At 47.0% G+C, this 26,237-nt stretch overlaps 1 protein-coding gene across 5 annotated transcripts in view; it reads right to left on the bottom strand.

Annotated features, from left to right (window-relative positions):
* ABCA1 (ATP binding cassette subfamily A member 1) overlaps positions 1 to 26,237 on the bottom strand; it is a 181,829-nt gene that overhangs the window by 22,882 nt on the left and 132,710 nt on the right. For all 5 annotated transcript variants that reach the window (XM_068553820.1, XM_068553818.1, XM_068553821.1 and 2 more), the window contains 20 exons: positions 24,877 to 25,074; positions 23,929 to 24,134; positions 23,162 to 23,338; positions 21,387 to 21,609; positions 19,493 to 19,714; positions 18,242 to 18,446; positions 17,014 to 17,127; positions 15,859 to 16,030; positions 14,682 to 14,813; positions 13,666 to 13,808; positions 13,307 to 13,444; positions 12,218 to 12,438; positions 10,919 to 10,991; positions 9,772 to 9,974; positions 8,408 to 8,456; positions 8,102 to 8,215; positions 6,878 to 7,026; positions 5,072 to 5,196; positions 3,676 to 3,774; positions 958 to 1,147 (listed from right to left, as the gene is read on the bottom strand). In XM_068553820.1, the coding sequence (XP_068409921.1) occupies positions 958 to 1,147; positions 3,676 to 3,774; positions 5,072 to 5,196; positions 6,878 to 7,026; positions 8,102 to 8,215; positions 8,408 to 8,456; positions 9,772 to 9,974; positions 10,919 to 10,991; positions 12,218 to 12,438; positions 13,307 to 13,444; positions 13,666 to 13,808; positions 14,682 to 14,813; positions 15,859 to 16,030; positions 17,014 to 17,127; positions 18,242 to 18,446; positions 19,493 to 19,714; positions 21,387 to 21,609; positions 23,162 to 23,338; positions 23,929 to 24,134; positions 24,877 to 25,074 (3,153 nt within the window). The remainder of the gene's footprint in view (positions 1 to 957; positions 1,148 to 3,675; positions 3,775 to 5,071; positions 5,197 to 6,877; positions 7,027 to 8,101; positions 8,216 to 8,407; positions 8,457 to 9,771; positions 9,975 to 10,918; positions 10,992 to 12,217; positions 12,439 to 13,306; positions 13,445 to 13,665; positions 13,809 to 14,681; positions 14,814 to 15,858; positions 16,031 to 17,013; positions 17,128 to 18,241; positions 18,447 to 19,492; positions 19,715 to 21,386; positions 21,610 to 23,161; positions 23,339 to 23,928; positions 24,135 to 24,876; positions 25,075 to 26,237) is intronic.

The following is a 26,237-nucleotide window of genomic DNA, read 5'->3' as shown; positions in this document are numbered from 1 at the left end:
AAAACAAATCAAGGACAACAATGACACATGTCCCTCAAACATGTACCGCAGTGTGACCGGACTCTGCCCACAGGGCCCAGGCTCTGCCATCAGCCAGCCACCAAGGCCTGGTCCACTCCGCTCTCAGCAGGGCCATTCACTTACGGCAAGCCAAGCAGAGCCCCAGCAAATTATTCTGAACAACTGTGAAGTATCAGAATAGACCGTGAAGTATCATTCTTTACGGTTACAAAAGGATTTTAGGGAGCAGCACCATTGACTCTGCCTAGTGAATTCTTCTGTTCGTTGGAGTTATACTGATGAAGAGATGAGCTCTTATTTTAAAGAAAGGTAACCAAGAAGGACTGCTTTAAGTTTTCAACACCATTTGAAATTCCTTCTCCTCACCCTGCAACCTGGATGCTGATAAGGCAGCAGAGAGACAGCAAAAGCAAGCCTCTTCCGGAAATCATTCTCAGAAAAAATGGCTCAGAACTGTTTCCCACACTCAGAGTTTCAGAGGATGTCAGGGTTGTAAGGCCCACAGAAGTTTTAGGGGCCAGCCTCCCTAATTCAGCGGTGAGGAAACAGGCCTAGGGACTCAGAGTGGCCTGTCCAAGGTCACCAGCTCATCTGTGGCAGAGGCAGAGATGAAGCTGGGCTTGTCACAGTCTGTCCTGTGACACCAGAGAGCCCACAGTGTGCCTTCCACAGCTCATTGATCCAGAGTGTTGTATTCTGGCTGTACCTCGAACCAGTAAGGAAACTAGGCTGACTTCAAAAGAGAGAAGGAGGCTAAGCTCCCTCAGATACAGGAACAATGTGCTCCAAGCCCCCTCCTCTCAAAACTCACATGCTTTTCCCTATGACAAGAATCAAGACTGAAAGAGACCCTCCTGACACGGCAGGTCACCCATGCCTTCTCCCCAAGCCCACCCTGCACCCCACCTGAACGGTCACACCCTGAAAGTGACTCACTTGTGGAGGAGGCAGCCCCCCAGCCCCCAGGGGACACACGGGCAGCATCTTCTTGATTTTGTCGCTGCTACACTGGCAGGTGGGGGAGGGGTTCTCCATCGTCCAGTTCCCATTTCTGAAGAGGTCCGTGATGGTCTGGGGGACTGGGGTGGTGGTCCACTCCTTCTCCCCCACCGAGCAGGGCATGTCTCTGCAAAGGGACATCAAAGGTAGGATCACCCAAGAGGGCCTGGCCTCTCCTATTGCCTCAGAGCACAGGACCAATCAATAACAACTGCAAACATGCATCTATCCCCTCATCACTTGGTTATTTGATCCGCCCCACAGACTTGTAAGCTACAAACTCATTTACAGTGAGGGATGATGGAACACATTCCGCCCCACAGACTTGTAAGCTACAAACTCATTTACAGTGAAGGATGATGGAACACAAAGAGGGCCTAAATGCTCATATACTGAACTCAAGTCAATCCAATCACCAGCATTCAATCACACACCCATGTGCTCACTCAACAAACATTCACTGTGCATCTACTATGTGCCAGACACTGTCCTGCATATTTGAGAATTTGGGGTGAAAAGACAAAGTCTCTGCCTTCATGGAGTTTGTGTTCCCAGGAAAGAGTTCGATAACAAACAATTAAATCATATGATCTTAGATAGCCAAAAGTGAAGCAAAATAAAGGCAGAGTGACTGGTGAGAAAGGACCATCTGAAGAGGTCATATACTTCAGCCAAAACCTAAATGATGGGAGAGAACAAGCTAGGCAGGGATTCAGGGGAAAAATATTACAAGCAGAAGCAACAGAGCACAGGTGAAAAGGTCCCGAGTGTTCTACATTTAAGGAACAACAGGAAGGCAGTGGGGCTGGAATGTGATGAGCTACGAGGGAGAGTGATGGGGGATGAGGAGGAGAGGGAGGCAGGGGCCATAGGACATAGGCCTGGGAAGGAGTCTGCATTTTACGCTCAATGTGCTGAAACCTGGTGGAGAGTGTCAGGATTCACTTTATGTTTCAAAATGAGTAGAGGATTTTGGGGAATGAATGGGGGTGACAGTTGTTGGCCCACGAAGAGCTAGACTGTTTGCAAGCATCCCAGGTAACTAAAGACAGGCCTTTATGTCTGACGTGAGCTCTGAATTACTGTGATACCATCAGTAAGTCACTTGCCCTCTCAGGGCCTATTTTCTCCACTAGTGAAACAGAAGTATGAAATGACTTGTCTCAATAAGTCACATTTCAACAAGGCATTTCTAACATCCCTTCCAGTTTCAAAACTCTACAATATGAAGCAGAGCCACAGTCTTTAGATGATTCTTCTATCAAATGAACAGTTTTGTGGATTGCCCTCTAGTTCTCTCTTTGACGCACCTGGACTAAATGGAAAAGTCAGACTAAGATGGTGCCGTCCTGAAGCTCACGCTCTAAAACCTTCACAAGATCACTGGCTGAGATCAGTTCTACTACTTTCTGAAAAACCTAACAGTCTCCACAGTGGGGCCCTTACATCAGACGGACCCCAGTACACGTCAGTGGGTGCTCTGCCCCCAGGCTGCGAGCCTGTGATGTCAGGCCTGCACCTCTCAATGCAGACCTGGCTCCTACAGATCCTTCCTTGGCTGGCATCCATCTGAGTCCATACTGTTGAGCTGGCATGTGATGAATCCACCTACCTGTGTTATTACCTCATCTCACTCTCCTCTCTCGCCTACAGAGAACTTCCAAGTGGAATCTCATCAAAAGTCCTGTGAAATCTCTGACTGTCTCCACCTTGGTCACCTTGTTTTTTAGGAACTGATACTGACTGTCAGGATTTACCACTTAGCAAGTGTTAAGTACTAACAAATGTTCAGTAAGTACTCAATTGATAAGAGCTAACAAGTACATAATGGCTATCCACTTAGCAATCTGTTCTAAAACCTGGCACACACAGGTGGTATGCTCACTGGTCTGTCTCCTGCAGGCTCACTATCTTCCCTTTAAAACCTGGAATTCAAGTTAGGCCTTCTCCAATCTTTCCACACCTTCCCACACTCTCCATAATTCCTCAGTCTGTGGTTAACAACCTACCTGAGCCTGGAAACTTGAACCTGCCTCTACCATCGTTGGGTTCTCTCAGAAGCTCCTCACCTCTCTTCATTGTCTTTACTCACAAAGATCTCTGGACCTGCCTTCCTCCCATATACACTTAGAGTCGTATAGGTATTTCACTGAATTTATTTATACACTGCCTACTTTTTTTTAAAGGACTTTGAAGGAGAATATGATAAAAATATGCAACTCTGAAAGAAGAAAATGTCCATTTTTATAAAAACTATGCCATCTTTTCAGGCTTTTAGAGTGAAGAAGCTGATCAACAAAACTGCAAATTATACATAATGGGAGCCTGTCTCTGCACTTAGGTATAGGAGCTGGAGAAAAGGGATCAGTATAAAGGACTATTTAAATTAAATAATCATTTCTAAAGCAGTAAACAAATGTCTATAGTCATTTGCCTGGCAAGATGCTAGAAGATTCTCCTAGTCTGTTATGTTTGTTCCTAGATGGTCTGATTAAACCACTATATTAACTTTTTTAAAATAAAAAATGTTTCAAAGGGCAAATGACGGTAGTCACCATGTGGCATAACAAATGATAAAAGCAGTGTAGAGATCAAACCGGGTGACAAGCACAAGAAGCCAGCCGTGGAGGGGCTCACAGCTCAAGTGGCACTCACGGGATTGGGTTTCCTTCCATACATCGGGTCCCGAAGCCAGGCTTTCCAGTGAGAGCACTCAAGAGCTCCTGGGTGCTCACGTCCTCAGGAGAGTCATTACTGTAGGTACATGAGAGGGAGCCAGCTCAGCAATTCATTAAAACCATGAATCGGGAGGAGGAAGGCGATTTTTTAAAAAATTAAACACTTTATTAAGTACTTCCTGTGTGCCAAACTCTTGAAACGGAAATGAATAAAACACAGAACCCACCCACAAGGAACTCAGCCTCTGGCCATACATTTGGTATCAAGGTAACATACAGCACTCCGAAGTGGAGCTTGTGTAAATAAGTTATATGTATAGAGATGTGCACACGCATGTGTACACACCCACCCACATATATACACACATTTACGTATATATTTTAATGTGAAGTACATGAATTCGTTAAAGATCAGTATTTCAAAAGTACTTTCACAATTATCCATTAGGCATAGAAAACAGGGATTTTCTAGGAAAGGGCAGGCTGAGTTTATGGGCTGAATGTTTGCACGGACAACTGGAAAACACAAACAATGATGGATACAGGTTACAAACACAAAACAAGCCCATGTGTTCCACAGCCCCGGGCAATACAAGGTCAGCAGCTTGGAAAGGAAAGAAGAAAGTAAACCTGCACTAAATAGGAAGGAAGCATGGGATTAGAGAAAAAGAGACTGATTCACATGTTTACATATATATATATATATATATATATATATATTTTTTTTTTTTTTTTTTTTTCTTTAAAGCTTCCCTTTGACATCACTGACACACTTCCCCGATCAAAAGATCTGCAAATACTATGAGACTGAGGAAAACTCCTGTATAACGTGATGCAGAAATTCCTTTGTCCTTTTGTTTGAAGCGCTGGATTGTTACAGAGTAGCTGGTATTTTGGTCTAAAAACCGAACACTAGCTAGCTATTATCTATAAGCTAAAAGACTAAATAATACATACACGAATTGCATCATGCAGAAAACAAGAACCTGGAGGTGCAATGCTCTGAGTGTATGGAAGCCATGTGTTCAACTACAGAATAAAGACACAGCTATGAAAATCCAAATGTATTATAGCTCAATCATAGATTTTTTTTGCAAGGGCAGATTACTTACATAAAACACATATGTTCCTTACAACAGTGTATAAAGAGGAATGGAGTTTAAATGCGTAAGAGGACTGGCCTGTTAGTTCAGGTTTTGTTCACCGCTGTCCGTTGCATCTAACATGAGTTTGTGTGAAGGCTGTAGCCACAGCTGATAAATCCATGGCCCTGTGTAACTCTCGAGTCCCCCTCCCCTTGGCCCTCAGCACAGTAAACACCCTGGTCGGCCTGAGGTCTCCTCCCACCTTGGGCGCAGAAGGCAAACGCATACCTGACAAATGTGTACTGTTCGTTGTACATCCAGGGTTGAAGTTCCAGGCTGGGGTACTTGCCAAAGGGTGGCACGATCAAGCTGAACACCAGGGCAATGCAGACAAACACAGCTGGCAGGACAATCTATAACCAGGGGGTAGGAGGGAAGAGAAATTGCAGGAGAAGGACAAGGGTTAGAAAGAAGGCCACAGGGCAAGGCCCTGTGAGTCCAGCCAGGCTCTCAGACCAGCCATCACTCGAGTGTGCACAGGGCGCAGCTCCACCAAGGCATTCTTGGCAGGTTGGAAGCAATGGAGACTGAAATCTAAACCCCTTCCCTCCGGGGCATTTCTGGAAGCTGGCAACACAAGGCCAGAGGCTGTGGCCCCCTGACAGGGGCACCGAGCTGAGAACTTCACAGAGTAAACAGTGGTCACATGTCAGGGTGACTTAGAACACCAGGTCCCTCTTCTCCCTGAAAACCTGAGAAAGACCACACTGGTCATGAGCCCAGCTCAGCTCAGACGAAAGCTGAGAGCCGAAGCCTGGACCAGAAGCCAGAAGACCTGCGGTTTTGTTCTGTCTCTACTGTAATTGTATCCATGTGAAGCCACATCCCCTATGGCCTCAGTCTTCTCATTTGTAATCTGCAGACAGACTAGGTGACCCATTCAGATCCCATACTTTGATAAAACCACTCTACAGCACTGTCTCCATGGAAAGGGAACAGCAGCTATTTCTTCCCCCGATGGCCTCAAAAAGCATGATTAATCTAAATCCTTACTAAACCACCTTAAACTTTACACCTGTACCTTCTCTGAAAACAATGACTTGTACATACTTTATAAGCAAACTCTAAGCTCCTTCCATTTATTCCTGAGAAATTTATCCGTTTAAAAAAAAAAAAAATCCAAATGATGCCCCTGGTTCTAATGTTCTTGCATTTCAATGCAGAAAATTAATCACTAGGTGATTAATTCCATGGGAAAAAACTGTATGAGCATTATCTCATTTAATTATCATTACAACCCTAAGTAGTAATATCATTATCACCAATCAACAAACAAGGTAACTGGGGCTCAGGGAGACTAAGTAACTTGCCCAAGGCCAAAGAGACAATAAGTAGCAGAACCAGAATTCAAACCTAAGTCTATATGCTCCAAACTCATATTCTGTGCATTACTCACGTAGTCTGTAGAGAAGAATCTCTGTAACTTCTTTATACTTCTTGATTTTATAGAGTGGAATAATTTCATCCCTCCTAACCCAGCAAGTTAGCGTGCAAACACTGACATGCAGGCAAGAATGTAATGAGTCTTCTCTGTTTATCATTTTTTTTGGTCTGACCTCTGGTTATCTTTTCTATCAGTTTTCAGATAAACATCAACTTAGAGAAAAATCAAGTTTCCAATAAGTTCATATGTTGAGTGCATCTGGGCATATCATCTCTGAAGTTATGAAAGTATAATTTGCCCAGCCAGTTTTTCTAAACTTTGTCCTTGTTATACTCTCCTTTACGATAAAACTAACACACACGGTAATTACTAATGTGAGGCCCATTCTAAGCACTTATTCATTTTAATCTTCATAACAATTATATCATAGGTACTATTATTATCCCCATTTTACAGATACGGACACTGAGGCTCAGAAAAGTAACCTGCAACAGACACGTGAGTGCAAGAAGCAGAACTGGGATTGAAATACAGATAACCTGGCTCCAGTGTCCATCTTATAACAGTGATGCTGCCGTGTCTTCACTGGTCAGGGAGCCTGCAGCCCATCAAGGAAGCCTGAGTCCTTGGCCTGGAACAGCACTTCTCACCTGAGCAAAGAATCCCTTCCGACTCCGCCTGGCAATCAGCAGCCTCTTCCACAAAAGGGCCCCAAACTGCTGCTGTGTGAGTTTCCAGCCCTTCACCTGGTAGGAGCCTTTGCCGTCCATCCCGCTGAGCAGGTCTGTTTCTCTGGATTCTGCAGAGAGCCAACACTGAAGGTCACCTGTTACATCAGGCATTTTTGACACCCCCACGCTCCTCCCTCCAGCATCTTCAGCAACCACCTTGGAGGCTTGTGTTTGAAGGTAAAAGTAAAGGAGTAAAGGGCCTTGGTGACAAATTCACATCCAAGGAAAAGTGATTGACCCCAAACGTATGACAGCAGCAGTCTCTGCCTCTGGGTTCTTATCTGATGAGCACAGAAAAATGAAGGTGCCTTGAGACAGCTGAAGAGAGATGTTCACACATAATGGTGTTACATCAAGCCATTCAGATGAATCAAGTCATCCTCAATTTCTTACAGAATATTCTACAAAACAGGCCACGTAAGTAGGCTGACATACTTGAGAACACACAATAGCAATTTGTCTCCCATTTATTCTATTTTTGGTAAAAGGTGGACACATTCCAGTGATCTAAGCACTAACGATGTATGAAGTTAGGGAGAACATGAGAGTCACACACTCACATGGCACAGGGATGGGAGAGTCAGGAAGGTTTCTGTTCCGAAAAATTTTTATAGAAATCCTTGTCTTAAACAAACCATTTCTAACTGCGGTGGCTTGACATCTCACCAATATTTGCTTCATATCCTGCCTCCCCCTTCTCCATCCCAGTCAAATACACAGGGATACACTCATCCAAAACAGCTAAGTCTAAGGGTCCAATTAACTCTAAAAGCAAATTCACCTCGCTCTTTCAAAATCTTCCGTCCACTCAGAGAACATTTATTCAACAATTAAACACCTCATGAACGCGAGAAAAGATAAGAAATGGATTCAGAGGATTGAGGGGCCATCTTTTGATGTGTGTGTATCTTGAGAGAGCGATCTCAGTGCAGTGAAGGAAGTGGTGAGGACAGGCTCTTTCAGGTTTGACTGTATGCACAACCCTGAAAAGGGGAAAGTGGCTTTTTTCATTTTCTCTCTTCCCTTTGGACCCTGTAGGCATCTATCATCCTGGTTCAAGGACCTCGAAAGATAACACCTGAGAAGAACATAAGAGAGAAATTCACTTCCTAGCAACGGAATGAAGATCTTGCCCAAACGGACCTGGATCTATGTCAGAATCATTCGGATCAACAGCATCATCTTCAGTAAATGGGCGAAGACAGCTCTGCTTGTCCCCGAAGACCCGTCTGTTTCGTCTTGCGGGTAGGGTGCCATCTGAAGGCAAAAGGAAGGAACCCCATGTTTCATTTTATTTGTAACAAAACAAACTCTGAATCTGTAACAAATCTATACACTAAAAGTAAGAATGTCATAAAACAATTTGAAGGGAAAGGCACAAGCCTGGTGAGCTAAGACAGCCTACAGGGGGCACAGCCCAGAGAATGTGCAGCCCCCCTGGAGGGTTACCTGAGGTCTCAGCATCCACCCCACTCTCTTCAGCCACTTTGAGAAATATCTGAAAAATAAGAGTGAGTGAGAGTGTCATAGCACCACATTGTGAGAGCAACTGCCATGATTATTACGTGACTGAATGGTATGCTAGCCCCTAAAGACAAAACGTAGAAGACTCATTTATTGATAACACTTTGTCAGAGTCACTTGGGAGAGAAGCCGTTTTTACCAGAGAACATTTCTCCAGTGGTGAGAGCTATCAATCCAGACAGTCATTTCAAATTAAAGCTATGACATGAGGACACTGCGGAAGGAGGAATTTGTTCTGAACCTACAGGGAATGAGACAAGTGGCTTCTTCCAAGTCTATGGCCCCAAATTTTTGAGTAGGCTAGCACCATGATAAGTTATCCGAGACAGGATGATCAAGAGAGGAGGGGTTCCCATCACTAGAAATGTTACGGCAGGGATTCCAACATCAGAAAACAATCTGAACTAGACCAGTGATTCCCAAACTCTGATCTGCCCAGACGCTGTCCAGGAAGCATGCAATAAAAGCACAGACATCAAGGCCTTAGCTCCAGAAATTCTGATTCAAAGACCCTGGAGCTGAGCCTTGGATTTTTTTTTTTTTTTTAAACATCTTTATTGAAGTATAATTGCTTTACAATGGTGTGTTAGTTTCTGCTTTATGACAAAGTGAATCAGTTATACATATACATATATCCCCATATCTCTTCCCTCTTGCATCTCCCTCCCTCCCACCCTCCCTATCCCACCCCTCTAGATGGTCACAAAGCACCGAGCTGATCTCCCTGTGCTATGCGTGAGCCTTGGAATTTTTATTGTCAATAATATTCTCAGATGATTCTGCTGCACAGTCAAACCTGGAGACTACTGGGCCAGACAATTTTATACCCCTTCCAGCCCTTGAGGTCTCTCTCAAGAGAGGCACTGCTTACACAGTAATGGAGTATGAGCTTTGAAGCTCAAAACCCCTGATTCTGAATCCTTGCTTGGCATCCCTGAATGTCAACTTTCTCATCTTGTTATGAGGATTAAATGAAGTTATAATGATTGAAAAAAACAAAACACACCAAGGTTAGCACATGGCACGAGTAGATTTTCCATAAATGTTGGCCATTTCCAATGCATGGTCATGACACAGTCATACCGGGGAGCAATCCTAATACTTCTTTCCTACATCTCCCACTACAACCTTAAAGGGCTAACTGGAACCAACACAACCCAGATGCCAACGACCTAAGCACTCAGTGCCTAGGTCCATGGTGATCCTATTCCCAGTGGGCATGCAGGCTGCCTGTCTGGCCCCGGGATCGTTGGCCCTGCTACATTCTGACAGCCAGCCACCGAACTTACTTCTTCCAGGGTAGTCTCTGAAATTCCATAACTGGAGATGCCCAGGTCTGAGAGCCGGTCATCAATCTCATGGAAGAGTTCCACAAAGGCCCCCTCTTTGGCGGCTTCATAGGGCAGCACGTAGGTCAGCTCATGCCCAATGTCTTCCACCAGCCGGGCCTCGGCCACATGCTTCCTGATGAGGTTGGAGATTGCGGAGACATCTGTAGGGACCAAAGAACAGACACGGATCAGCCAACTCCGAGGCCCCCCATTAGGGGCCAGCCGCTCTCCGCCTTCTCCCTTGCCTACTCCTCAGGAGCCCGCCTGCCCACACAGCACACATGGCCCAGACACTGAAGTCATTCCATGTGTTCACCTCTGGCCTGAGAGTTCCTGGGGGCGGAGGCTGGGTCTTATTCACCTTTGTATCACCAGAGCCAGGCACAGTGTAGGTCCTCAGTGCATGGTGGGTGGCTGGATGGCCTTCTGAGGTTGAAAGCCTGGTGTCTATTGCCTAAGTGCTAGGATTCTTCAACGGAAAGCTTGACTAAAGGAACTGTAAAAGATTCTTCACCTTTCTCTAACCTTTTAAAGGAGGCTCCTTCTATTTACCTCAATAGAGGGTTAATCAAACAGGGCATGGAAGGAGAGCCAGAGGCTTCCTGGGAACAGCCAGCTGTTAGGATGGGGAAGACAGGGCCAGGGTAAAGCCTTCTGTTCCATTTCTGTTATTGGTGACACTGGCCTCCTACACACACCTCCTGAGGGAAATCCAGCGGGCTGCTCCTCTCCTGGGCACTCACCCTCCCTAGGCACTGAACCCCAATCCCTCCACCATCAGCTTGGCTACTCAGCTCCTCATCCCTGGTCTCCAGTGTCCAGTGTGCAGCCAGACCCACTCCCCTAAGGGATCCCCCCACCCCCAATCATCTCAGCGCTCTGGGACACTGCCCTGCCAGCTCCCAGACCAAGCCCCAGGCTCCCCGGCAAGCGTCAGGCCGATCCGCCACCAAGCTGCACCCTCTCCCGCAGCCGCCCAGCCCCAGCCCAGCAGCAAACCTTGAGTCAGCGCCACCAGCCTCTGCACCTCTCCTCCTCTGCCTCCACTCTGCCCAGCTGGGGGAAGCTCAGGCACCACCTGAATAAGAAACCCCAGAGTCCTTACCGACGGTCAGCGTGTCACTCTCATGGTCGCTGCCCAGGCCAGCATCAGAACTGCTCTGAGAAACACTGTCCTCCTGATGGCAAAGAAGGAGGTAAGAATGGGTCAGGGACCGAGCAAGGTGCAGCCCCACCAGCTTCACCTGGGGGCTTCCGAGAAGCTCTATCGTGTGAGAACCGGAGCAAAGAGCTCCTCCTGGGAGGCACGCAGCTGGGCTGCCTTGGCTTCTGAGGCCACTGTCTGATCTGACACCTGGGCTGTGTGCACGGGAAGCAGAGCTCGCAAAAGCAGAGCTGCGGCCTGCCAGCGAGTGCTGTAACCAGGCCCTCATCGACCGTCTTGGGCATGGGGTTTACCTGCCTGGTTATCTAGCTCAGTGCTTCTCAAGCTTTAATTTGTGTTTCCTCACCAGAGGACCTTGTTAAAACGCAGATTCTAATTTAGTAAGTCTGAGTTGGGCCCAGGTTTCTGCATTTCTAACAAGCTCCCAAGTGACTGATGCTGCTTGTCTCAGACCGCACTTTGACCCACGAGACACTAGTTAAAAGGTAAATAAGTGGACAGGAGGTCAAGGTTGGGATGTAAGTGTTTTGGGCGCCAGTGTTTGAACACACAGATAAACCTCAGGCATGTACTGCAGTACAGGGGAAAATGTACCCGGTTATTGGGTTCTGGTCCCACCTCTGTTATTCACGTGCTGGGTGACCCTGAATAAACTAAATCCCTACAAGCCTCACTTCTCTCAACTGGGATAATAATTGCAATACCTTCTTCCCAGGGTTGCTCTGTACTTTGAGATGATAGATAAAAAAAAAAAGTTTGCAAATGATAACAATGTTACAACTATTATCCTGATTTTCTTTTATGGCCAGAGTCTGCCAGATTGAGCGTCTGGCATGAAATCGGTGCTCAATATATATGTGCTATTTTGTAGTTTAAAAGTTAAGGTCAATAAGATTTAAAGGTAACGAGCAGGCACAGCAGGGCATTCTTCAGCTAAGGATCTTAACTCTTGGTAAGTCTTTCTTCTTCAACAAAATTAAGTCCTCTAAGGGTCTTCTCCATCACTCATTGTGTCTCCATACGAAAAAGGAAAGGGGATTCAACAGAGCTAGCACCTTGGGAACAGAAGTCTCCAGAGATTTCCATGTAGGAGGTACAACGTGACTCCAAAGGGACACAGAGCAGGGAGATGGTGGCCTCAAGGTGGCAGAGTGGGGCAGATGTGGACAAGCCACTCACAGCCAATGAGTCCTGACTCCCCGGACCCGGCACCAGCCCAGCACTGAGACTGCAACTCACCTTTTTCAGGTACGACACAGTGCTACTGCTATTTCTGCACGAGCTGAGGGAGGACTCCACGTCCTTCTTGACCAGGGTCAGGTAGTAACCTGTCCCCAGCTGGTTCTTCAGGAACAGGGAGGAGCCCACGCAGCACAGCTTCCCATGGGAAATGATGGCAATCCTGTCCCCCAGGATGTCCGCTTCATCCATGTGGTGTGTGGACAGAATAATGGTGCGGCCTGCCGGGAACAAACACGAGGGCGAGGCACAGGTGAGGCCTGCTGTCCTCACTGATCGCAGTGGCCACAACTACAGAAATACGAGCAGGGGAAAGCCTGGGAGAAAGACCCCGAGGCCTGTGTGCTCATGACCCCCAGGATGGCAATGCTGTGAGGACGGCTGCTGCATCCTCATAGAATGAAGGACGGGAATGTTTATTTGGGAACTTGCTACATGCCAGCAGTGTGCTACGTGGTCTAGGTGCATTCTCATTTAACTTAATCCTCTGTAAGGTGGGCACTCCCACCATTATAGATAAAGAAGCTGAGGCAAGTTAAATGCCTTTTCCAAGGTCACGGGCCAGCTTGAGCTGACTCCAAACCCGTGCCCCTCATACTGTACCACCTTGTGTACCTTCTACCCCTCTAAGCTCACTGCACCTCTCCCATCCATTCATGTATTCATCCACTCTGTCAGCACACAAGTTTAGTGCACCACGTGGGGACAGAGATGAAGGACAACATGGCCTCGGCTCTTGGGAATCTCAGTCTGTAGGAGACCATAATTATACTACACATGTGAGAGTTCTAGGCTGGAGGGAGCCCTGGGGGCCCATAGAGGATGCCCTTTATCCCCATTTCTCTTCTCCTTGCAGGCCCCTAGGGAATGAAGTGTAAACTTGCAGGGGGTCTTGGAAACCAGGCCTCCCACTTACACACCAGGGCTGAGGTCAGAGCTCAGCTCCACGTTTTCCTTGAAAGCAATTCTGTTGCTCTAGCAGAAACAGCCACAAGATACTCTTCCAGAGGCCCTCCCTCCCTCTCTCGCTCCTTTCCTCCCTCCCTCCCCCTGCCAGCCCAGAAGGCAGAGTAAATACACATCAGTTACCTTGTCGATATTTCAGCAGCAGCTCCCATATTCCCCTGCGGGAGTAAGGGTCCACGCCGGCTGTGGGCTCATCCAGAATGACAACCTTGGATCCCCCGACAAAGGCCAAGGCCACAGACAGCTTTCTCTGCATTCCACCTATGGGAGAGAGGAGACAGGATCCAGGGCCAGCCCCAGTGAGTGACAGCAGAGGTGGTGAAGGAGGGATGGAGATGCCCTCCTGGGGACAAGCCCTAACACGTTTCTGACCCTCCCACTCCCCCGGGAAGCCGGGGACACGGCAGCAGCTGTATTTCCTGTGTGTGTGTAGTCGGGGGCGGCGGGGTGCGTTGGAGGAGGAAGGCAGCTCTGGGCCTCACCTGACAGCTGACTTGTTTTGCTTTTCAGTTTGCTTGGCGGCAAACCAACATCCAGGGCCATCTGCTCCATCTCGGCTTTCACGTGCTTCTCCGAGAGCCCTTTCAGGCGGGCGTAAAACCAGATGTGCTCTTCAACAGTCAGCCTGGGGACAGAGAGGCAGGTCGGCTCCGGGCCCCCAGGACGCACAGAACACAGTGCCTCCTCACCCAGAACACGACAGGCACATTTTTCTTTCCCCACTTTTTTTTTTTAACTTTATCAATTTCTGAAAAATAATCTCCAGGAAGGATTCAAGGTAGAACAGCAGTGAGCAGTCACATGAGCTACCTAAGAAGCCAAAGCAGCAAGGCGACAGGTCACCTCCACCCGATTCCCCGCTGGCCTGGCCCCCGCGCATCAGGCAGTGGCAGATCCTCAAAGGGCCCTCCCCAAGGCCCCATCAACCAAGGAGCTGCCTCGGCCTTAGCCTGGAGCAGCCCTCCTGAACCTCGAAGGACTTCAGCCCTGAGAGAAGGGGGGACCCTGTGGAGGACACAAGCCCGTGCTGCTCACTGTAGATGAGAGGAAACCGGGGCCCAGAAGGGGGATGCCCTCGCCAAGGTCACAGAGCTCAGGTCTCTCTCTGCTCACTATGGCGGCTCCCTGCTTGGTGATGGGCAGGCTGAACGGGAGCAAAAGTTCTGAGCAGGAAACACGGGACCCATGTATCAAGGTCCCTGAGGTACTGCCAGGTGAGAGCTGTGGTGGTCTCAGGGAGTGTGTGCGGGGAGAGATATGTCCTCACTCCAGAAGGACAGGAATGGACAACACCGTTTCCCAGGCCTCCATCTACCAGCTGGACGGATGTAACATCCCCCACCCCACAATTCTCTTACTTTTCCAACGTCGAAGGACGACCTGGTCTCAACACATCCAGGAAGGCGAGGCCTGCTACCCCCAAAGGTGGTAAAATGCTTAAGTCCCACTCTACCCGTGACTCATGACACACCTGCAAAGAGGGTGTGCTGGTACTCACATGTCAAACAGCACGTTATGCTGGGGACAGACCCCCAGGTTCTGCCGGATGGTGTTCATCTCGGAGCGAATGTCTTTCCCCAGGATGTAGGCAGTGCCCGAGGTGGGAGGGAACAACCCAGTCAGGATTGACCTAAGGACAAAAACGTTAAAGTACAGGAGTCAGCATTGGCCCTCCTGCCCTGAAGCTCCACTCCAGGCTGCAGGGTCTGGGCAGACGGCAGAGGCAGTGACCCTGCAGCGCCTTTCCTTTCTAATGGACTCCAACAGACCCCGACACAGCGAAGGAGTCTCTGCTTCAGGGAACAGCTAGGAGTGGGCCTATGTGCTGGAAATGGCAGTTTCAGCGCAAGCATTTTTTAAACGAAGATTCCAATTTACAACGGGAAGTACACTTCAAAGCATATATTCCTTTTATGCTTAAAATCATGTCCAAGTAAAAGGGACAAAGCAGAACAAATGATTCAAAGATAAAAGTAATTTGTGTGTTTGGCAGTTAGGATTTCTGTGCACCTTTTAAAGAGTTTCTGCAATGTTCATAATATATTGATTTTGCATGTTAAAAATATATAAAAGAAAAACAGGAGGAAGAGATTACCCCTCCCCCACCAAAATGCCCTCGGCAATGGTTGATGGACTACACTGAAAGCCACTGAGGTAACTCTGGTGTATTTATGGCCTGTGCTCCCTTCTGAAGCTGTCCATTCTAAGGTCCTTATAGGTCCCAGAGAAGGCAATCATACAGCCAGCCAGCTGCCCAGCTGTTTCTCACATCTGCTTAGAGACAGAGTTCCTGGAAATTACTTCCTCCCACCAGTATAGCCAATCTTTCTTTCCACATTCTTGCCTCACAGTTCTGACCAAACCAACTCCAAAGGAGACCCTTTCTCAGACTTGTCACAGTCTCAGGTTCCAAAAACACTGCAGAATTCTGAGAACCGAAGGGGAAAGGTCATCAAAGGGCCCCCAGCCTATTTTAACCTGAAGAAATAATATCTAGAGAAAAACCAGCATTTGGAAAGCACTCTTGTGATTAGACAATATTTTTACATTCATCAATTCCTCATATGCTCTGCCCTCGGCCCGGTAACCAAGGCAATGTTCTTAGGTATGAATTTCTAACTGTAGGACAGAACCTTCCTGTGGCTGATTCTGAGAAAGCCACACCCTCTTCTTACATGGTGGTGGTCTTCCCAGCTCCATTGTGGCCCAGGAAGGAGGTGATCTGGCCCTCGTAGAAATTCAAGGCCAGGCCATCAACTGCCACCTTCATGCCATCTCGGTAAACCTTCATCAGGTTCTGAATGGACACGCCCAGCTTCAGGTGGGTGGGTTCCTCCTCCATGCAGACTGTGAGAAGACACAGGATGGAAATGAGCCCACAGAAGACACTGACGAGTGGAGCGTCAAGACGCAGGGGGCTGTGCTTGCACTTTTACAAGTGTCCTCTCTCCACAGCTATTTCTGGTTTCTCAGGCAGACAGGCAACAAATATTTATGTAGGGCCTATCTGGGCACTAGTGTTGGTGATGGGAATACAGTGATAAAGGTGCAGAGGGGAGGCTGCGGAAGAAGAGAAGGAACAGCAGGAGAAGCCGCTGGAACAGCGGGCAAGGGCGGGTGGTAAGGAAACTCGTGAGCCATGCTAAGGAACGCCACACCTCACCACTGGCGACTGGGGGAAGGGCGCAGAAGAGATCAGCAGGGGAGCGACTTATGAACGACTTAGGAAGCTGTACCGAACACAAAGAGTTCCCCTCCAAGAACTTGAGCAGAAGAGCCCAGAAGGCAGAGCCTTTGCTGAACTGTGGGCACCACTACCTACAGTCAGAAGCCAGGAGAGGATGTGCGCTCTGGGTGATGCAGGGTGAGAACACTGAGAAGCACAGAACGAGCCCTGTGGCAGCCACTTTGGTGTCAGCCTGCACGGGCTCATGCGTCTGTCATCAGGACAAGGCAGGCAGCGAGGTTATGGCTCCATAACCACGGCTGTCTTTACCTCTTCTTTCTAGCTGTCAGGATAGCATGAAAAGTATGTGTATATGTGTTTGGGGGGATGGGGTGGGCGGAGGTGAAGGTAGAGATCAAGAGCCACTTTATTTAGAAGCCAAGAGAACAAAGGAAATGTCCCTTAGAAACCCAGATAGTGACTCCCCGATAAGTCAACAGCACTGGACACAAATGCATGGGAGAATTTGGAAAGGGTCACTTCAGGGGATTTCTCCGCCCCTTAGGTGGTTTTAGGCTCTTCAGGCCGAGAGCCGCCCTTTGCCCCCGACAGCCAATAGGAGCCAGCACTGCAGTTAAGGTGAGGGCAGGTCAGCAGAACTTACTTTCTGACGTTCCCTTCTGGATGGAACCAGGGTGGCTCTTCTCATTGCTTTCCTCGCCAAACCAGTAGGACTTAGTACAAGGGAAATACCAGGGCCTGGGGATTCCATATTGGCCTGAAAGCAAAGCACAGGTGTGAGCAAAGCTCAGCAACGCCCCAGCATCCCCGAGGTGTCCCAGCCAGACACAGCCTCCCTGACTCTCTCCTTGACACAGCCTTTGAAGACAGGACAAAATGGAATGGAGGTGGGGGAGGAGAGGGACTAACATTTGCTGAGATCTCCTGTGTATGACAAACATCCTGCACTTCTCTGAATCTTTCCAGCAACCCCACGAGGCAGGTATCATCCCCACTTTAGAGATGAGGAAACTGAGGGGTAAGTAGCCTACTCAAGATCTCTCAGCCAGTAAAGTGGAGGATTCAGAATTTGAATCCAGATCTGTATGATACAAAATTGCATATCCAATGTGGGAAGTTCAGGTAGGGTATGTAAAAAACATTTCACATACACTCTTTTAGAGAAAAATCAGTAGGTGAACCAGAAACGGTTAAACCTCACTCTCTCAGAATTTGATCTTCTATGAAAATGTATCCAAGGCAGGTCTTGGTCAAGGAGATTTATTAAGGGAAGTATAAAAATGAATTTTTATGAATACTAATTCGATTAAAGCACAGGCAAGGGTTGAGAGCCAATGTATCTTATTATTCACAAGCTGTACTCGGGAAACAGAACCTTTGCTGGTGGTAATTTAGGGGATACAGAATTAGAGACCTGGGTCAGCATTGGGAGGACTCTCCTGGGCTAGCTGACCCAGTGTGACCCACCTGGGTTCACCTCCAAGCACCTACTCTTACCAGCTTTGTGGCCACAGGCAAGTTATTTAACTTCTTCGGGTCATAGTTCTCTCATTGGCAAAAACTGGTTAGGGCAGTAACTCCCTCAGAGTAGTCTTACAAGGATTAAATGAACCAAAGTATGTAAAACACTTTGCACAGTGCCTGGCACACAGTGCTCAAGAAACAAGAGCTATGTCAGTACTAAGAGCTGTACTTTTAGCGTCAGCTGCTTCTCCTTGGAGACTATTTGTTTGCCATAGGTCTAAAGCCCTAACCACTTTCCAAGGAGACCCAGGCCCTGCAGAAATTCCAGCACAAAGGAAGGAAAGCACTGCAACTAGAAACTTCATTTCTCTGGCTGATGTCTAAAGCAGTGTGGAAGCTCAGTGTACCTGGAAACACAGCCTCGATGTACCAGGTCATCACCCCGTAGAGGAAGGCGTCAAACAGCATCATGGAGACCGAGGTGGTGAGGTTGAGGCCATCTTCCTCCACAGGGCTCTCAAAAAGGTTGTCCCATTGCACCCCAATGCCCTGCTCCTCAAAAAGGGCAAAGTACTCACAGCCAAACCCAAAAGCCACAGGAGACAGCAGGCTCTGTGAGAAAGATGCAGAAGTCACTCATCCATCTCCTTGTTTCTCATTTTCCTATCACTGCTAATGTAAATGTCACCTGGAGAAAGGTGAATTTGCCAAATGGATCAATTGCAAGATATGGAAATATTTATCTACAGAGTCCCTTTAGGGGAGTGGGCTCCCTGGCAGCATATAAAGTGATTCTATTTATAAGCACTCATTATACTCACACATTTCAGAAATGCATGTATGAGGGAATGTAAAACTTTTATAACTGTATGCTTCCAAAGATGCCTCAAGGGCTCAGCAATCCTGTACCTTACACACACACACACACACACACACACACACACACACACCCCATTTATCCAGGTCCTCTCAAGCTCCCTGCTCGGTCAGTGATGGCTCAGTGTCATAGGAGCCTGTCTGGGGCTGCTGATGTCTAACGGGTCCAGACAGGGGCATCTGGAGCATCCTGCAAAAAACTCAGGACAACTCAGTCTTATAGGGACTTGCACACCCTCAAAGGCCTCTCCTCCTCTGTACAAGGGAGGGGAGTGAAGTCAGGGATTTGCAGGGACATGGAGCACCTGCCCCTCAGTCTTGAAGTTCAGAAAATATTACTCAAGCGAAACCCCACACTGGACACAAGGGAGACAAGAGTCCAGAAGGAGCCATCTCTGACCTTAAGAGCTTTCTGTTCTATCTGTGCTGTGACTTTGTGGTGAGCTTAACATGGCCAACAGAGCTGGGAGACAAAAGGTAGAGCTGGCCTCTATTGTCTAAAGGCATTCCCCAGTGCCATTTACCGCATGCAGCGCAAGTCTGGCTCCCTGAAAAATACCATTTGATTCAATTCAACCAGTGTTCACTCAGAGGACTAAAAATAAACAATTGAATAAGACACAGTCCCTGCCTTCGAGGAGCATAGAATCTAGAACTGAGGTTCAAGTCCTGTTGGAAAGAGAATCTCTTATCTTCTGTTCTCAGCTTGGACTATAAAGCAGAAGTGAAATACCAGGTGTGGCTGTGACTGCAGCTACCGCAGAAGGGCCAGAGTTACTCACCGCAAAGATCTTGAGTGTGAAGCCCACGTAGTCTTGCCACGCCACGCACAGGACGTAGGGCAGGTACAGCATGAAGTAAATGATGCCTCCACAGGCTGCCGCCAGGTTGGCTCTGGAGAAGAGCGTGCTGATCAGAAAGCACTGCAGGATGGTCACCACGGCGAACACGGACAGAAAGACAAACACCACACTGGGGTCGCTGTAGGGCAGCAGGTTTCCTAACTGGGAAGGAAGAGACCCAATAAGACTGTCAATAAGCAATGATCTATGGGAAGCAGCCAGGGCTTATTCCTGCTCATCTTAAAGACAATACTGAGGAACACTGCTGTTCATTTTTCTGATGAGTGAACTGAAATCTACTGAAGGGAAATGACTAGCCCAAGACCACACATCAAAGTCATGGTAGAGCCAGAAACAAAACAAAGTCCAGGCTTGATATTCACCAAGGTTCATCTCAACAGACAATTTTGTTCTTTGTTTCTCCAAGAAATAATATCACCTGGATTCTCCTTCTTCTCTAAGGACCATGACTCTTGGCACCAAGAAAGAATTGTGGGAGACAGCATCCCACATGGCTTCTCCTTCTGAAAGCCAAGGAAAATGCTCAGGCCATCTTAACATCCCCCATGAGCACCTGCTATGGATTCTGGATCCCCACGATCATCCAAACTCTGTGGACTTTTCAAGTTTCTCTTCAGCAGTTGGTTCTATTTCAGCAGGACCCACCAGCGCTCAGCTGTCACAGAGTGGCTCTCACCCACCAGCCACAGGACCTCCACCCTGGCCACATAGCTCAACCCTGGCAGTCAGACATCAGAGCATGAGGGGGGCTTGACTTTAGCAAGAACTGCTCTGCCACAGTGTCGGGTGACCTCAGTGAAGTCCTTAACCTTCCTTGGCCTCATTTCCTTGTATGTTAAATGGGTTATTTAGTGAGGATATCACAAGACAGTACACGTACGTATGTGCTTTAAACAGCGCTTGCAATCAGTAAGTGCTCATTTGTAATGAATAGTAGCTGGTATTAAATTAAATGTTACTTCCTTTCCCTTTGTACCCCTCTGCTTTTAAAAACATTTATTTTTAAACAATGCATCCTTAAATGAAATGATTGTGAAAAAAATGGCATATAAACCTATTAATGTAAGGGGTGGACACAGAACTGCACTGTACAGAGTCCCATTCAAGGAAGGACTTGTTGCCTGGCTGTCAGCAGACAGCCTCAGGTGTCAACCCCTCTAGGTTTGTCCCAGCTGCAGACAGCTGTCCAGCCCTGGGGCACACCCTTCCAATGACTAATTGAAGGGCCTGGATCTATGTGGTGTCAGGGAGGGAGGCCTTGGGGTAACCTAAAGGGCTGGACATTTCAGCTCCGCGGCAAGAGTGCCCGGCGAGTTGGCCGTGCGTCACAGTTCAACTTCTCCCTCTGCTAAATCCTGTATCCTCCCCATCCCTTCTAGAGGTGTGGATCCCTAAGAAATACCCATACCCAAACTCTGTCTCGGCCTCTGCTTCCAGAAAATCCTAACGTGCAACAATATCTATGCTTCTGAGTATGGTTTTTAGAAATTCTGGCAGAATTACCACCCACTACACCTAGGAAAATGAGTAACTCTCAGATGCTGCCACGAACCATTGCCAAACAGCATGGCGTAGTTAAGCTTGTGCTCACCTGGGACACAAGACCCCTAGGTTCAGTCCTGCTTAGCTGCTAACCAGCTGAGTTGACTCTGGACAAGTTGCTGCCCTTCTCTCGGTCTCCCTTTCCCCAACTACAAAATGAGGGAATTGCAGGAAACAGCACATATGACCCCTTCCCTTCCAAAGAATCCGTGCCTTTCTTCTGCTCACAGAGCCCACGGGGGGCAGGGAGGGGCCGGTGAGGCAGCCTTACTTTCAGGATGACCACCAGCAGGCCGGCGCTCACGAGCAGGGGGATGAGGCTGCTGATGAACCAGCTGAACCAGAGGATGCTGTTGTCCAGGCCCATGATGCGCATGGTCTCCTTCAGCCGCGCCTCCTTCTCGTACACGATGCCCTTGATGATCACAGCCACAGAGTAAATCCAGGCCAACGTCATGAAGAGGGGCATTGACCGGCTCATGACCCGCAGGAAGCTGGAAGGGCGGGGGGGAGGAGTAAAGGTGAGTGTAAGCCAGGCTCCTGGGCCAACACCTCTGGGTCTGCATGCAAGAGAAAGCACCAGCACTGAGCCCGAGACGGGCAGACCCGTGCACCCTGACAGTTACGCTTCGTGAGTGGGGTAACGCAGTGATGAAACTACTAACAAAGTGATGCCAAAGAAAACTTCTTGGAGGGCTTGCTTTAGTAACCAGATAGCTCTCAGATGTCATTAAGCTAAATGGGGGTGAGTTCAAAGTACTAAAACAAAACCAACAAAACCAAAAAACCGACTCATTCTGTCATGAAAGTTCAACATCTTCAAGGTCACCTCACTATCAGCTTGCCGTGCATAACTGTTAACAACAGATGGTGCAGAAATACACTTCAGGCAGCTCTTGTCAGTAATATTTCAGATTTCCAAAGTAGAATAGGAAATGCAGTGAAGTAAAAGGAACACAGAATCTGGACTCTGAAACTCAAGGTTCAAGTCCCAGCTTTACCACTTATGCACTTACAGGCTACGTGACAACAGGCAAAGGCTCTGAATGCCTCTGACCTCTCATCGTGTTCCCATCTTAATACATACTTTCTAGAGTAAATCTTGGCTTAGGGGGTCTTTGGAAAAGTCTTCCTTTGGAAAATATTGGCTAATCTTTCTGAAGGTGAAAAACAAGATAAATCCAGGTGACCTAGAAAAGCTAGAGTGAGCCCTGCAAGGAAATGGGTTGTTCAATGCAAAGCAGGGAGAAGTACAAGGAGAGGAACCCTGCTCCTTCTGCACTCTGATCTCTACACACACACTCACACACTCTCCCTCACACAACAGAGAATAAGAGAGTTTCCAGAATCCAGAAGAGACGGGACATATTTCAGATGCTTGCAATAACTACACCTCTGCCTATTCTCTCTCTCTCACAAGAAATCACTGGCTCCAAAGTCCCCACGGTGAGGACCTGGCAGCACAGTGACTAAGCTCTAAAAGATTATCTAAAATGTCTAAGATAAAAAGGCCTTGTTCGGTTTTATCTGCATTGTTTGAAAATGTGGTTTACCACTTATAGAGAGGAAGGAGAAAAACTGACACGAAGTCTGCTTTTATAGGTCTAGAACGCTGTGCCTCTGTGTTTGGGGGACGTGAGGATGTGTGGATGCGTCTGGCACGTGCTCGTCATGACACATTTTAAACTTGCAGATTGGGCTGATTTTGACTGAAAGGATAGAGTATAAAAAAATAAAAGTTCTGGTAACCATGGACTAGAAAGGAGTGAAGATTACTGGTGACGGGCTCAAACTGTCAGCTACCTACATCTGGCATCTTATTTCCTGAAATTGCCACAGAATTTCAAAAACAATTTTTTTTTTTTTTGGCAGTAGCTGCAATCTTGTTTTAACCAATTTTTTGACCAGTATCAACACACATATAAAATAAATGTAATCATTCTGTTTCCTCCCTTGACGTGTGTGTGTGTGCGCGTGCGTGTGTACACACCACCTGGGGACAGTGTTAACCAGTTAAGCGAAGGCGGTGGCTCACTGGTAACTCACATGTCGTCAACGTAACAGGGGTAAGGCATCTGCTGCATGTAGATGCCGGTTTTCTTCTCTGTGCCCGTCAGCACCCTGATGATCGCCTGCTCCACCACATCCTGCAAGTAGGCGAAGCCCCCCCAGACGTACCGCATATCCTCAAAGGGGTCAGCCCGAGGACCGGGGTCCCAGTACCTTAAATCAAACCACAGGCGATCAAACATTCCTTAGAACCATACAATAAAAAAACCTCAGTCACCCACAATCCTACCACCATTACAGAGCCACTTTTCTTATTTCTGTATCTTACTTTCCGGTCTCAGCTGACACGTACACATGTTGTTAAATAAATATAATCAGAATGAGCAAACCACTTGTTGGTTTGGGTTTCCCGCCCCCCCCTCCATTAGCTCCCTAACATTGCAACAAGTAGATGGGCCAAAATTTACTTAACCATTCCCTTTTATCTTGCTTATTTGCTCCCTTTTATAGAAAGGGATAGTGCTGGCACAGAGAACCTAATGTCTTTTTTTCCTGTTGATTTAATTTCTCAGGACTAATTCCCTGGAATGGAAATGCTGAACCAAAAGATAATGATATTTTAAGACCTTTGCAATAGTTGTCTCCACAATGAATGAGCCAGTTACACCAAAATCATGCCACCAATTTGAGTTATACTTTGTTGGAAATTTTTACCAAATTATTAGTTAAAATAAGGTACCTCCACTCACATTAGCTGCTCTTGACTTTCCCAAGACTGGCTGGTACGATGGGATTCGACTTACCCATCCTTGATCTTATTCGTCCTTTCCACATTGTCGATATCCATCCGGATCTTGTACTTGACGTGATGGGGCAGCTCGACACTGCCAGGAGCAATTCCAGTGAACACGATCCCAGCCCAGAACTTCCGCTCATCCAGCAGCTCCATGGACTTGTTGATGAGCAGAACCTCTGTTGCCACTGGTTCCAGCTTGTTCAGGTTCACACACTGAAGGAAGAACAGCCGTCACGAGAACGCCGATGGCCAGGAAAACAAGCAGTGGCCAAGGCAGAATCTATGCTAAGAGAGAAGCGCTAAGTGCATGACTTCTTTTATCCTCACTCTCTACTCCTCTCTCAAGTCATTCTCCAATATTCAATTGAAAGTGGGTTGTTTTGGTTTTTAACTGCAATTTAAGGGAAATGTTGGAAGTATTTAGAGGTAAGTTACCTATATTGATTTTTGTGGAGGGAAAGAGGTTTAAGCCTCATTTTCGCTTCTGTTTTCTTAGTAATTTTGAGTCATAACAACTAACCAAGCAGAACAAAAAAACCTTTCATTTGTCCCTATTAAGTCACATCATTTTTAGGACTCAATTTTTAAAGTGTAATCGGTCCTATTAGATTTTAGATAAGTTTCGTAAGTAATGCTTTTTTTAAGGGAATGTTTTGTTGCCATTAGGTATTGGGATATCAAAACACAGGAAAACCTAGAAAACAATGGATAGAGACATTCCTGAGTCAGATAGAATAAAGCTAGAAGTTAGGTCTGTTGATTTACTCATTCAGTCATTTAAATAACATCCATTGAGTACCTTTTTGTACGCTACACCCTGTGTTAGGTGGAGGGATACTACTGTAAATAAGATGACACATTATTCCTAAACTTTACTCCAATCCAAACCTCACTGCACCATCTCAGAGAAAGAAGCCAAAGCCTTTTCTAAGTGGTCCGCAGAATAGATCCTCACCTCCATGAAGCGAGAGATGGTCTGGATTGCCTGGTTGGTCTCATTGAAGGCTTCTCTCCAGGTGTACACAGAGCCATTAGTGGACTGCACTTCCTCTGGGTGCTTGGCCAGAAATGCCACGATATCTCTGGCTGTCCAATCTAAGCCTTCCAATCGCTGTTCCCAAAAGTGGTCATTGCCTCTGCTGTCCAATAGCGTCTGCCATTCCAACGACAAAGTACAAGTAGTAAACACCAACTAAGTCTTGATGAGCGTTATATGGTTTACAAAACCCTTTCACATACATTGTCTTTTTTTAAAATCTTCATAGAAAACTGTGAGATAGGTAACCCAGTGTTGCCATTTTACAGGTGAGAATACTGGGCTCTCGGATTCTACTGCACCTTCCCACTGCATTATATCTTCTTCCTCTTTTGAGACCCAGGCTGATGACTCCTCATAAAGACCCTAATCTCTAGATTGAATTAACACACACCTACTTTTGCCGTTTAATTTGGGAAAAGAATTCTGCTGTTAAACCAATGTGATCTTTTCCAGTTGCGGGATGCATGGGTCATGATGCAAAGGAGGCCTGTCTTCCATTTCTTATTCCCTAGCTGGCTGGCTCTCCACGTGGGTCAACATGGAAAGAAGGAAAACCTATCTGGTGGTCAACCAGCAGGTGCAGAGGACCAGGGCAGAGGCCTGCACAGATGTGCTGCCAGAAAAATGGGTCTGTTTCAACCTCAGCTCATGGAAAGGAGAATCAGCTACAACTCCTTTCACACCTTTGAGAACGTACATGAAGCTCTGGCTCTACTGAAATGGAATCCCTAAGGGGCCAAACTCTGCTATTTTTTAAATCAGTCTTACTTCTACTAACATATAAGTTTTTTCCCCATGTGGCTTCATATTTATTATTATAATGGGAGCATAATAGTTTTTATAGAGTATATAAACTATAATTTCATTAACTATTCCCATACCGCAGCATTCAGTCTAATTTCTCACAATAACAATTATTATAGCAATAACATTCTCTCTCATATGGTGACTTCTTTCTTTAAAATTATTTCTGTATGGGATACATCCCTGAGGGTGTGTGAAATGCAGGTACACAGGATAGCACATTTTTTATGGCTCGTACAATTTCCATTCCAAATTGTTTTCCTATAGGGAATAACAATGTATACTGTCATCAGTTAAGATATGTATTTTTGTTAATGAAATAGGTACAAAATTGTACCTCACAAAGGTTCAGAGGGGTATGGGTTAGTGATTCTGAAATGACTTATTTGGGACTTGAACTGAGCAAATAAGACCTGAGTGAAGACACGTGGCATTTGGGGTGAGGCCCTCCCTGGCCAGTGTGGCTTCTCAGC

This window comes from Eschrichtius robustus, chromosome 10 (genome assembly GCF_028021215.1).
Source record: "Eschrichtius robustus isolate mEscRob2 chromosome 10, mEscRob2.pri, whole genome shotgun sequence".
NCBI lineage: Eukaryota > Metazoa > Chordata > Mammalia > Artiodactyla > Eschrichtiidae > Eschrichtius > Eschrichtius robustus.
This window is presented reverse-complemented; position numbering and strand designations above follow the sequence as displayed.